The sequence below is a fragment of the Schistocerca nitens genome, chromosome 12, assembly GCF_023898315.1.
Source record: "Schistocerca nitens isolate TAMUIC-IGC-003100 chromosome 12, iqSchNite1.1, whole genome shotgun sequence".
In the NCBI taxonomy this organism is placed as follows: Eukaryota; Metazoa; Arthropoda; class Insecta; order Orthoptera; family Acrididae; genus Schistocerca; species Schistocerca nitens.
In genome coordinates this window covers 42,907,910-42,921,789 of record NC_064625.1, presented here as the reverse complement: position 1 = coordinate 42,921,789, position 13,880 = coordinate 42,907,910, and the positions used below count along the sequence as shown (strand labels likewise).

General features: G+C 42.0%; 1 protein-coding gene and 1 pseudogene across 1 annotated transcript in view; one reads left to right on the top strand and one right to left on the bottom strand.

Moving 5' to 3' along the window:
* The window catches only part of LOC126214897 (5-hydroxytryptamine receptor 2A), a 177,122-nt gene that overhangs the window by 105,198 nt on the left and 58,044 nt on the right, over nucleotides 1-13,880 (top strand). The window contains exons 6-7 of the mRNA XM_049941540.1: nucleotides 5,977-6,101; nucleotides 6,138-6,294. Coding sequence (XP_049797497.1) covers nucleotides 5,977-6,101; nucleotides 6,138-6,294 — 282 coding nt within the window. The remainder of the gene's footprint in view (nucleotides 1-5,976; nucleotides 6,102-6,137; nucleotides 6,295-13,880) is intronic.
* On the bottom strand, nucleotides 5,053-5,170 carry LOC126215594 (5S ribosomal RNA; annotated as a pseudogene).

Sequence of the window (13,880 nt, the reverse complement as noted above, 5' to 3'; positions counted from 1 at the left end):
AAAGGTCGCTACACTACGCATACATTGATTACCAAAAAGCTTTTGATAGTGTACCCCACTCATGGTTACTACAAATATTGGAAATATACAAAGTAGATCCTAAATTGATACAGTTCCTAAACATAGTAATGAAAAATTGGAAAACCACACTTAATATCCAAACAAATTCAAATAATATCACATCACAGCCAATACAGATTAAGCGTGGAATATACCAAGGAGACTCATTAAGTCCTTTCTGGTTCTGCCTTGCTCTGAACCCACTATCCAACATGCTAAATAATACAAATTATGGATACAATATTACTGGAACATACCCACACAAAATCACACATTTGCTATACATGGATGATCTAAAACTACTGGCAGCAACAAATCAACAACTCAACCAATTACTAAAGATAACAGAAGTATTCAGCAATGATATATGGCTTTTGGAACAGACAAATGTAAGAAAAATAGCATAGTCAAGGGAAAACACACTAAACAAGAAGATTACATATTGGATAACCACAGCGACTGTATAGAAGCGATGGAAAAAACGGATGCCTATAAATATCTAGGATACAGACAAAAAATAGGAATAGATAATACAAATATTAAAGAAGAACTAAAAGAAAAATATAGACAAAGACTAACAAAAATACTGAAAACAGAATTGACAGCAAGAAACAAGACAAAAGCTATAAATACTTATGCCATACCAATATTGACCTACTCATTTGGAGTAGTGAAATGGAGTAACACAGATCTAGAAGCACTCAATACACTTACACGATCACAATGCCACAAATATAGAATACATCACATAAATTCAGCAACAGAAAGATTCACATTAAGCAGAAAGGAAGGAGGAAGGGGATTTATCGATATAAAAAACCTACATTATGGACAGGTAGACAATTTAAGAAAATTCTTTATAGAACGAGCAGAAACTAGCAAAATACACAAGGCAATCACTCATATAAATACATCGGCTACACCACTGCAATTTCATAACCACTTCTACAACCCTTTAGATCACATAACATCAACAGATACGAAGAAAGTAAATTGGAAAAAGAAAACACTACATGGTAAGCACACGTATCATCTAACACAGCCACACATCGATCAAGACGCATCCAACACATGGCTAAGAAAAGGCAATATATACAGTGAGACGGAAGGATTCATGATTGCAATACAGGATCAAACAATAAACACCAGGTATTACAGCAAGCATATTATTAAAGATCCCAATACCACAACAGATAAATGCAGACTTTGTAAACAACAAATAGAAACAGTAGATCACATCACAAGCGGATGTACAATACTAGCAAATACAGAATACCCCAGAAGACATGACAATGTCGCAAAAATAATACATCAACAGCTTGCCTTACAACATAAACTTTTAAAACAACAAGTTCCTACATACAAGTATGCACCACAAAATGTACTGGAGAATGATGAATTCAAATTATACTGGAACAGAACCATTATAACAGATAAAACAACGTCACATAACAAACCTGACATCATACTCACCAATAAAAAGAAGAAATTAACACAACTAATCGAATTATCCACACCCAATACAACAAATATACAGAAGAAAACAGGAGAAAAAATTGAAAAATACATCCTACTGGCTGAGGAAGTCAAAGACATGTGGCATCAGGATAAAGTTGACATCATACCAATTATACTATCAACTACAGGAGTCATACCACACAATATCCACCAGTACATCAATGCAATACAGCTACATCCAAACATATATATACAACTACAGAAATCCGTAATTATTGATACATGTTCAATTACCCGAAAGTTCCTAAATGCAATATAACACATACCGTACAGTTAATAGGAAGTGACGCTTGATGAAGGTCCGCGTCACTTTCCATTCTTAACCAGACTTAACGTCTGAGAAAGTAAAGAAATAATAATAATAATGTGTATTAACTACTCTGTCTTATCGCACAACTTTTATTTTTGTCTCTCAAAAAGGAATGTATTTCGGCATCGGCGTCATCAGATTGGTAATTAAAAATAATACGTGCGTAAAGAACGATTACTTCTGATGGAAAGGAGAACACTGTTTGTATCGGAACTTACCTTAAAAGTAAGTGGGATTTGGAAAGAGTGAAATACACAACGTACCATGTTTTAAGCATGTGTACGCAGTTTCTCGCAAAATGCCAAATTCTGCTGCATACATTTACATTCGTGCTGGCAGTATTCGGCAAACGAAACGCTATCTTCGCGTTTACGTTGTCTTATACAACCTGTCAGTTTCTTTACAATTTTCATTTTCTAGTGAGTACACGAAAATGTCTGCCAAATCCACAACCAGGCGGAATGTAATTTCATTGTACACGTTCTGCTCCGTGCCTCAACTTGTAAACAAAGTTTGCAGCCCACCATGCCATGTGGGAGGGGGCAGCATGGCATCAGCATACCGCTTTACAGACCGTTGTCGACTTTGCAGACAATCGAGCCGCTACTTCACACTCGAATATCTCCCCAGTGTTCTCACAAGTCTCAATGCAACCCCTTCCAAGCAATACCGGGAAATGGTCCTGTGTGCTTCTCATGTCAGGCAGGTAAAGCGCTCAGATACGGAGTCTGCGTGTCGCCTCAACGTACACTGTCTCATCAAAAGCATTCGGATACCTATTTAAAAAAAACCGAGAGGCATTTGTTCAGCACACCTCTCTGCCAGCCGTTGTCAGTTTTCGTGACTGGTGCTGCTTCTGCTCAGTCAAGGAGCTCCTCAATTGGCCTCACAAGGGCTGGGTGCACCCAGCTTGCAACACCACTTGGCAGATCCGGATGGTCACCCATCCAAGTGCTAGCCAAGCCCGACAGCGCTTAACTTCGGTGAAGTGACAGAAAGCAACGTTACCACTGTGGCAAGGCCGTTGGCTAGAATACCTATTATGTGTGGTGTGCCCACCCTTCGCCTTTATAACGGATCGGATTCTGCTGGGGACACCTTTAATGGCGTCTTTGAATATCTGTGAAGAAAAAGTAGCCCTGTCTTCCTTAAGAGTCGAAACCAAAGAAGGTAGTGATGTTGGACGCTGGGGTCTGATGGAAGTCGACGTTCTAACTCATGCGAGAGGTGTTCCATTGGGTTCAGTTTCGGACACAGGGCCAATCCATTTCAGGAATATTATTGTTCACAAACTACTGCCTTACGGATGCTCAATTGTGAGAGTGTGTACTGTCCTGGTGATGCGATCATGGCCTCTAAACTGTTCCCCTACTGCGTGCTACACGCAATGGTGTAAAATGTAATCATGTCCTTCCGCATTTAGCGTTTTCTTAAGCGCAATAAGGGGGCCACACCTTAACCACAAAAAACATCTCATACAGTAACACCACCTCCTCTGTACTTCACTGTAGACACTATACATGATAGCAGATGGCGTTTCCCAGCCATTCACCAAACCCAAACCCTAGCATCTCCGTGACACAGACCGTAGCATGAGTCATCAATCCAAATCACTTGTTTTTAGACACCTCAGACGCTTAGCATCAACGACAGAAATATGTAGTTTGTAATGTGCTGCTCTGCCACTGCACCCAATCCATTTTAACTCCCTCATTGTGCTAGCTGGACAACTGATAACACTTCGGAACTCAGAAATAACTCCATGCGATCTTTACAATTATCATGCGATCTTTACAATTATCCTCCGCGAAATTCGATGGTCCTCGTCCATCAGTATACAAGGTATTCCTGGTCTTGATTTAATTGTATTGTTCCATAGCGTTTCCACTTCACAGTCAGTAACTGCAATGCCTGTACAGATTTAGAAGGGTTGAAACTTCCCTGATTCATTTCTTACACGACATCCAATGACTAGTCGACATCCGAAGTCAGTGAGCTCTCCAGGCTCGCTAATGAAAACATGTCTGCTGCTACCACATTTCTGGCGGACTATTTCCACAGTTTCCTGTGAAGCTCAATATAAGGTAGCTACACCTCCAAATTCTGGTGTGAGCTTTTAACCTCCTTAGGAGAAGAAAAACTGTATTGTGGATAAGAAGTTTCGGTAAACTATGTTACGATCATCAGACCTGTAATAACATTACAAAAGGTGCTACAAAACCGTTTAACAAATAATGCCAGATTAAACCATAAAGGAATCAGTGACAACATACCTTCGTACAGGTTATTAAAAAAATCTTGTGCTACATGCACACAAAATCTCTCCACTAAAACTCCAAATGCGCAACATATCACATGAATAATGTGCTGGCACGTCAAAAGTAGAAGTTAAAATTACTATGTACACAAATCGCCACACACATTGGATCCATACGATTACACGTCATGCCTACTAGGGCGCCACAAGACTGAGTGTCAACAGTCAATCCATGACACGAACGGACAACAAGCACGACAGGCGTCACTGCAGCGTATACTTTCTACCATTAAAAGTCAAATACGTAATTTAAAATCAACCATGATTCCAAATATATAAGTTCTGAAATGCTTTAATGCATTATATAATCACAAAATTGCAAGTACTTTTATGACAGCATAGTTAAGTATGCGTCATCATAAATATTTTAAAAAATTAAAATTTTTAAGCATTATAGAAATAAGTTAGACTGAATGCCAAAAAAACTTTAAGGAAATTATTAAAATACAGTGGTGTTCAACCCAAAGTCTGGCTCTAGCGCAACTAATCTTAAAATTGTACTATTATAGTGCAACACACCATGCGTAGAGCACGGAAGGGTTAGGCGATGTGATTGCCTGTATCAGGGCCATAATTACTACTTGGCATGCCAACAGAAAGCGATCAATAATAGTTACAGCTTGCTTCTTATATTGAGCACATGGGCGTCTGTAGCCAAATAAAAAAAAATGGCCCATCAGGATCATCCAACCGCCGTGTCACCCTCAGAGGGGGATGCAGATAGGAGGGGCGTGGGGTCAGCACACCGCTCTCCCGGTCGTTATGATGGTATTCTTGACCGAAGCCGCTACTATTCGGTCGAGTAGCTCCTCAATTGGCATCACGAGGCTGAGTGCACCCCGAAAAATGGCAACAGCGCATGGCGGCCTGGATGGTCACCCATCCAAGTGTCGACCACGCCCGACAGCGCTTAACTTCGGTGATCTCACGGGAACCGGTGTATCCACTGCGGTAAGGCCGTTGCCGTTGTAGCCAAATAATACTGAACAAAAAACAAAACGTGACTCTGAATCACAACTCTACGAAAGCTCTTTCTTTTCATTGCATTAATATAAATTACGAACTAATGTATAACGATGCCTAGGTATATTGTCATGTAGCCAACAAACTGTCTTCGCCCATTAATCCAATGAGGATGGAACTCTGAATGACTCACAGGAAACGCCAGAAATCCAGCATGAGCTCAAATAATTAATACTAAAATACTTGGCGGCTACCCTTAATAAATCGTTCTATTACACTATTGTAGCTCGATGTCCAGGTGCATCAGCATGTAGTCGCAGGTACTAAAGATCTAACAAGACCATTAAAGATTTAACAACACCTCCTCTCTCTTGGTTGGCCTGACGGTTTTGCTTTTCGATTATGGGTGTCCTCATTGCCTACACTTGGTGAAAGTCAGTTCCAAAGGAGGTGAGGCTCTCGAGTGATATTCAGATGCCGCACGCCGGTTCCAAATGTGCAGATCTGGCAGTCTGGAGAGAGAGGAGGCATCTGATAAAATGTTCACCCCGCCTATCGGAGCCTCTAGCGTAGTGATCCATTGCAGGTCTTAAGTCGCTAGTGTATTGGGTAGATGCATGTAAAGCCAGAGTGCCCTATTCTGGATAGAGCTGGATGTGAGTCTCCCCTTGCCTCCTTTTACACTGGCGGGTCCCTCTTGACATCTAGTGGCCAGGGGGTGTCGGGATACTTCTGGTCAGATAGTGTACAACTTATCAGCCATTCACTGTATTACGTAGTCTCCAGCAGGTCGTTAAACTGTCGGCAGCAGCCACTCCGGTGGGAGCAGCCGTCTCCGGGGACTCGACCTCGTCCCAGAAGACGTCGTCGCAGCGCTGCACCAGCAACAGCCACACGGCCACCACGACCACCACCACGACCGCCGAGACGGCCAGCTTCGCCGACCGACAGCACCACCACCAACAACAGCAGCAGCAGCAGCAGCAGCAGCAGCAGCATCACCAGCAACAGCAACAGTCGGCCAAGTCTGTGGCGCCCACCCCAGTCACTGCCAACAACACCATCGAGGGCGAGCGCTCTTCCAGTCCGGCCTTTGAGTCCGATGAGGACAGCAGCACCAACATTGGTACGTCTGATCCTCGCATCTGTTGCTTGTTTCTCTCTTCCTGTCGCTGGTTTGGGGCAATCCGTCAACATTCTGTAACTTCTACTGACCTCTTCATCTCAGACAATCACCTACCTTCAATGTCCTAGATCATTTGTTGTACGATGGTTGTTACATTTGTCGATTATTGGAAGTTGAAAAAAATGAGAAGGGTATTTAAAAAATTAATACATTATCAAAGTTACTTAGCCTCACCACTGTCGCACTTGTCGTACCGGTGGACAAGTTTTCCCCGGAAGATCTAGTGGAGCCGACCGACCGCCTTGTCATCCCCAGTCGACAGGCGTCACTCGATGCGGATATGGAGCATGTGGTCAGCACACCACTCTCCCGGTCTTTGTCAGCCTTCATAACTAGAGCCGCTACTTCTCAATAAAATAGCTCCTCAATTGGTCTCACAAGAGCTGAGTGGACCCCGCTTGCCAACAGCGCTCGGCGGACACGGATGCTCACCTATCCCTGTGCTAGCCAAACATGACTGTGAATTTTCCCTAGATTTTCTTCATAAAACGTTTGCAGCCAATGAAATGAAATGAGAAATATTTTGTATAGACTATGCTGTACAGCTTTGATGAGGGTTAAAGACTGCGTTGTTTAAAAAGCAACTGTACTATTTTATTTTTATTAACACGACCGATTTCGATCATCAATCGGACCTGAAGATGGTCTTATTTATGACCCAAATCGATCGTCTTTAATAAAAAATTAAAACTGATGTGAGTTTCGATGTTGTTTTGAAGCTTTACGTTAGTTCGGAAGGTCTGTCCCCTAGCCACTTGTTTACCTCAGGGTAAAGACGGAGGTCACTCGGGACTGCACAGCAAGTGGTCGGAAATGTCCCATTGCAGTTGCTCAAACGGTCGTTGGGCCGTACCATTACTATGAGGACAGACGTTATCAATGCACCAGAACAGTTCCAAACTTAAGCATGTTTCTTCTTCCGTTTTTAATCGCTCTTCGCTCATTCTTCCATAAACTTCTGCTACACTATTCCTTTCTGTTTGAAGGGAACGATTAACAGATTTCAACTCCATTCATTGGCTACCACATTTTATGAAAGGGACATGGGAAAGTTGGTCCGCAGGTACGACAAGTGCGTCTGTTTTTACGGTGATTACGTCAAGAAGTAAAGATAAATGTGCTTAACTTTTAGTGATTAAATATGTTTTGATCTATACTTTTATTTATGCCCTATCGGAAGTTGAAAAAAGAGGGCTCTTGTATATATATTCAACCCTTCTTTCCCATTACAGTTTCTGCCCTCTACAGTACTACTGAATATTTCCGTAATACCTTAACACACGTCCTCTCATCCCATCCGTTCTTATAGTTAGGTTTTTCTTCATATGCACGTTATCTTTTTGTTTTTTGGCATGTCCTTCCGCAACCATAATTCTACAAGTAACATGGGACTTCTTCCGCCTTTTACGATTGAAATACTCTAAAGTCCTATCTGGACCAAAATCGTTTCCCTTTATTAAAAGAATCTTCAGCGATCAGATATGTGAACAAATGATGATCGCATTGCGCACGATCTAAACAAAATACACGGAGTGAACTTGGCTATGTAAAAATGTGTCAATGAAGTGTGTTAAAAATCGTATGTCTGTCTGTACTAGAGCTCAAGCCTTAATTAAAACGGAAGCATCTGAGACTTGAAACAGTCACAAAAGACGGAGTAACTGCCATATTACTTGTTCTTCTCATGCTCCTTACCCCGTCGATTGTGTGCAGAACGTTCCCATTTCTTACCTTATGGTCCACTTTTAGTAACTTTCCGTAACACTACATCTTCAAATCTTTAGACCCGGAGTCCATGGTTCACCTCCAATGGTCCGCTCTGGAGGTGTCTTGAGAAATGTCATTCTCAAATGTGGTAACTGTCTGATACCAGTACCTTAATACGGTAAGGTATACTCTCGCTGTCTGCACTATATTCTTTTTATGTCCCTCTTGCGTCATCCATCATAAAGTTTTTTTCTTTCCTGGATGGCATAATTCCTTCATTTGCCATGCGACCCCTAATTTTAATGTTAAGTTTCTCACTACTGTCATTTGTGCTACTCCCCAGGCCTTTGATATTTCTTTCGTATCCTCTTAATTTTCAATCTGTGGCGTGTAGTCCGTTCATTCAATTAAACTTGTTATCATTCCTACATCCACAGAGTATTGCAATGAAATCTTTCATCCCAAATTTTGGTCACATTCTTCAAACTTTGTATCATTGGCTTCACAGATTCTTCGATTTTCAGGTTTAACAGTACATGATACAAGAGACTGTGGTCTGCTCCAAGCCTTCTTTAATCCATGCACGTCTCTCCACTTCTATTCTTATTGTCCCATCTTGGTTCTTCGTCTGCTGCTTATTACTCGAAGTCTCGGGCAGGCTGTTTACTCATAGAAAGAAAAATTTTGTGTGGATATTGAAATTAAATAGGATTTAATTAAAACGCTGTTGGCTGACGCTCAAATTGGATGCTAGACACGTTGCATGACCATATGTGGGAGGAGCCAAAATATCGGATTCATACAGTACTGTATGACGAGATAAAAGAAATTATTCAGGTAGTGAAGGGAGACGAAAATTTAATAGTCGTGGGTGACTGGAATTCGTCAGTAGGAAAAGGGAGAGAAGGAAACATAGTAGGTGAATATGGATTGGGGGCAAGAAATGAAAGAGGAAGCCGCCTTGTAGAATTTTGCACAGAGCATAACTTAATCATAGCTAACACTTGGTTCAAGAATCATAAAAGAAGGTTGTATACCTGGAAGAATCCTGGAGATACTAAAAGGTATCAGATAGATTATATAATGGTAAGACAGAGATTTAGGAACCAGGTTTTAAATTGTAAGGCATTTCCAGGGGCAGATGTGGATTCTGACCACAATCTATTGGTTATGAACTGCAGATTGAAACTGAAGAAACTGCAAAAAGGTGAGAATTTAAGGAGATGGGACCTGGATAAACTGAAAGAACCAGAAGTTGTAATAAGTTTCAGGGAGAGCATAAGGGAACAATTGACAGGAATGGGGGAAAGAAATACAGTAGAAGAAGAATGGGTAGCTCTGAGGGATGAAGTAGTGAAGGCAGCAGAGGATCAAGTAGGTAAAAAGACGAGGGCTAATAGAAATCCTTGGGTAACAGAAGAAATATTGAATTTAATTGATGAAAGGAGAAAATATAAAAATGCAGTAAATGAAGCAGGCAAAAAGGAATACAAACGTCTCAAAAATGAGATCGACAGGAAGTGCAAAATGGCTAAGCAGGGATGGCTAGAGGATAAATGTAAGGATGTAGAGGCCTGTCTCACTAGGGGCAAGATAGATACTGCCTACAAGAAAATTAAAGAGACCTTTGGAGAGAAGAGAACCACTTGTATGAATATCAAGAGCTCAGATGGCAACCCAGTTCTAAGCAAAGAAGGGAAGGCAGAAAGGTGGAAGGAGTATATAGAGGGTTTATACAAGGGCGATGTACTTGAGGACAATATTATGGAAATGGAAGAGGATGTAGATGAAGTCGAAATGGGAGATAAGATACTGCGTGAAGAGTTTGACAGAGCACTGAAAGACCTGAGTCGAAACAAGGCCTCGGGAGTAGACAAAATTCCATTAGAACTACTGATGGCCTTGGGAGAGCCAGTCATGACAAAACTCTACCATCTGGTGAGCAAGATGTATGAGACAGGCGAAATACCCTCAGACTTCAAGAAGAATATAATAATTCCAATCCCAAAGAAAGCAGGTGTTGACAGATGTGAAAATTACCGAACTATCAGTTTAATAAGTCACAGTTGCAAAATACTAACGCGAATTCTTTACAGACGAATGGAAAAACTGGTAGAAGCGGACCTCGGGGAAGATCAGTTTGGATTCCGTAGAAATGTTGGAAGACGTGAGGCAATACTAACCTTACGACTTATCTTAGAAGCTAGATTAAGAAAAGGCAAACCTACGTTTCTAGCATTTGTAGACTTAGAGAAAGCTTTTGACATTGTTAACTGGAATACTCTCTTTCAAATTCTGAAGGTGGCAGGGGTAAAATACAGGGAGCGGAAGGCTATTTACAATTGGTACAGAAACCAGATGGCAGTTATAAGAGTCGAGGGGCATGAAAGGGAAGCAGTGGTTGGGAAAGGAGTGAGACAGGGTTGTAGCCTCTCCACGATGTTATTCAATCTGTATATTGAGCAAGCAGTAAAGGAAAAAAAATGGTTCAAATGGCTCTGAGCACTATGGGACTTAACATCTGAGGTCATCAGTCCCCTAGAACTTAGAACTACTTAAACCTAACTAACCTAAGGACATCACACACATCCATGCCCGAGGCAGGATTCGAACCTGCGACCGTAGCGGTCACGCGGTTCCAAACTGAAGCGCTTAGAACCGCACGGCCACACCGGCCGGCAGGATAATGGTATGTAGTCAAATTAAATCTGGTGATGCTGAGGGAATTAGATTAGGAAATGAGACACTTAAAGTAGTAAAGGAGTTTTGCTATTTAGGGAGTAAAATAACTGATGATGGTCGAAGTAGAGAGAATATAAAATGTAGACTGGCAATGGCAAGGAAATCGTTTCTGAAGAAGAGAAATTTGTTAACATCGAGTATAGATTTAAGTGTCAGGAAGTCGTTTCTGAAAGTATTTGTATGGAGTGTAGCCATATATGGAAGTGAAACATGGACGATAACTAGTTTGGACAAGAAGAGAATAGAAGCTTTTGAAATGTGGTGCTACAGAAGAATGCTGAAGATAAGGTGGGTAGATCACGTAACTAATGAGGAGGTACTGAACAGGATTGGGGAGAAGAGAAGTTTGTGGCACAACTTGACTAGAAGAAGGGATCGGTTGGTAGGACATGTTTTGAGGCATCAAGGGATCACAAATTTAGCATTGGAGGGCAGCGTGGAGGGTAAAAATCGTAGAGGGAGACCAAGAGATGAATACACTAAGCAGATCCAGAAGGATGTAGGTTGCAGTAGGTACTGGGAGATGAAGAAGCTTGCACATGATAGAGTAGCATGGAGAGCTGCATCAAACCAGTCTCAGGACTGAAGATCACAACAACAACAACAGAGTACTGCTGAAAGTGTTAATGAGATAGAAAAATAGCGTGATAAACCGCTTAGACTTAGCATTAGTAGCAATAACGATAAGACAGAACAGCAAGGGATGTCCACGACGTTCAGTTTTTACCCAATGGATACTTAACCAAACCGATATTACTGTACTTTCTGCAAGTCGAACCCGAAATGTGAAATAATGACTTGACGTTGATATCGAGCCGCCACTTAACAAAAAGATCCCTAAAGAATTGATTGCTCTGTTTAAAATCATGACTGCACTAGTTATACCAAATATTCATGAAATGGCTCAAGACGGTTCTAAGCAACTAAAGACTGTTAAAACTGCATTGAGCTAACATATCACTAATAATGACAAAGCTTTAGTTGACTAATTAACTGTTGGCACTATAAACAAAAAGATTATTTTTGGGAAGTACATGGCATTGCTACAAACGTCGACAAAGGAAACAGAATTATGATAATTGAGGAGTAGCAATAGCTTGCAAACATGTCGACCATTTCCATTTGTTTTTCTAGTCCTCCGACTGGTTTGACGGGTCCTGCCACGACTTGTCCTCCTTTGTCTTCATCTCAAAGTATCACTTGCGCCCTGTATCCTCAATTATTTACCGAGCGAGATGGCGCAATGGTTAGACACTGGACTCGCATTCGGGAGGACGACGGTTCAATCCCACGCACGGCAATCCTGATTTAGGTTTTCCGTGATTTCCCTAAATCGCTCCACGCAAATGCCGGGATGGTTCCTTTCAAAGGGCACGGCCGCCGTCCCTCCCCGTCCTTCTCTAACCCGATGAGACCGATGACCTCACTGTCTGGTCTCCTTCCCCAAAACAACCAACCAACCTCAATTATTTGTTGTGCGTATTCCATTCTCTCCGCTCCCTTACGTATTTTACCCGCTACAGCTCTCTCAAGTACCATGCAAGTTATTACTTGAGATCGTAACACATGTCCTATCGCCGTGTCGCTTCTCCTAGTCTAATTTTCCACACGTTCCTCTCCTTGCCGACTCTGCAGGTAACCTCCTCGTTTCTCGGCAGCGGCAGTCCATGATTCTCTTGCGTCCAATACTGTGCTCGAAACGTACGTTCTCAGAAACGTAATGCCGGCTTTTATACTAAGAGATTTCGTTTGGCTACGAATGGCCTCTTCGCCTGTGCTGACCTTCTCTTTATATCCTACCTACCTCGTCCGCCAAATGTTATTTTACTTTCAAGAAAGAATAACCCATTTCACCGCTTCGTGGTTCCCAATTTTGATGTCAAGTTTATCGATAGCCGCATTTCTGCTACTCCTCGTTACTTTCTTCTTCGGTTTGCTTTCTGTGCGTACTCATTCGATTGTTCACTCCATTCTACATGTTCTACAGTTCTTCCCCGCATTCACTGAGGATATTAGTGTCATGAGCGAACCTTAACATTGGTAACTATTCATCCTGCGTATCAATGTGTCTCTTCAGCTCTTGCTCTACTTCCATCATTCCGTCTTCGATGAACAGAGTCGGGAAGAAATCCTGCATCCCTACTTCTTCGTAAGGCACCCCCTCCTGACAGAAGCCGGCGGTGCGCGTAACAAGCACTGGACGTGACGCTGTAGCGTTGAAGGCATCTTGGGTCGTGCAGCTGTACCACCTCCGAATGTCCTTCAGCCACGTGTTGCTTCGTCTTCCAACAGATCTTTGCACTTGCATTTTCCCTACAGCGATGAGCTGTGACAACTGGTATCTTTCGTCTCTTACAGTGTGTCCTGTATACTGAGTTTTTCTTTGTTTTATAGTGAGCGAAAATTCTTTTTGCTTTTTTAGCACGAAGGTATGCATAAGAGACGGCCATACAGATTCATGTCAGAGGCATCAGTTATTTTCTCTAGATATTGGACAATGGTCTGCATATAGATCCACATAGGTATTCTGCAAATCACGCTTAAGAGCCTGGCAGTGGGTTCATCGAACCACCTTCACAATAATTCTCCATTATTCCAGTCTCGAATAGCGCGCGGAAAGAAAGAACAGCGATATCCTTCCGTACGAGCTCTGATTTTCCTTATTTTATTACGATGATCGTTTCTCTCTGTGTAGTAGGTTGGCGTCAACAAAATGTTTTCGCATTCGGTGGAGGAAGTTGGTGACTGAACGTCCGTGAGCAGACTCCACCGCAACGAGAAACGTCTTTGTTTTAATGGTGTCCACCGCAAATTCTGTATCATGCCAGTGACACTCTCTTCCCTATTTCGTGATAACACAAAACGTGTTCCTCTTCTCCGAACATTCTCGATACACTCTGTTTATCCTATTTGGTAAGGATCCCATGCCTCCGAAAGAGGACGGGCAAGCGTAGTGCACGCATCTCTATAGTAGATCTGTTACATTTTCTAAGACTTCCGCCACTTGCCTTTCCCACAACAATTTAAACCCTTCAGACCTGATTTGTTTTTTCTGGACGAAGGAAATTGTTCTCTCT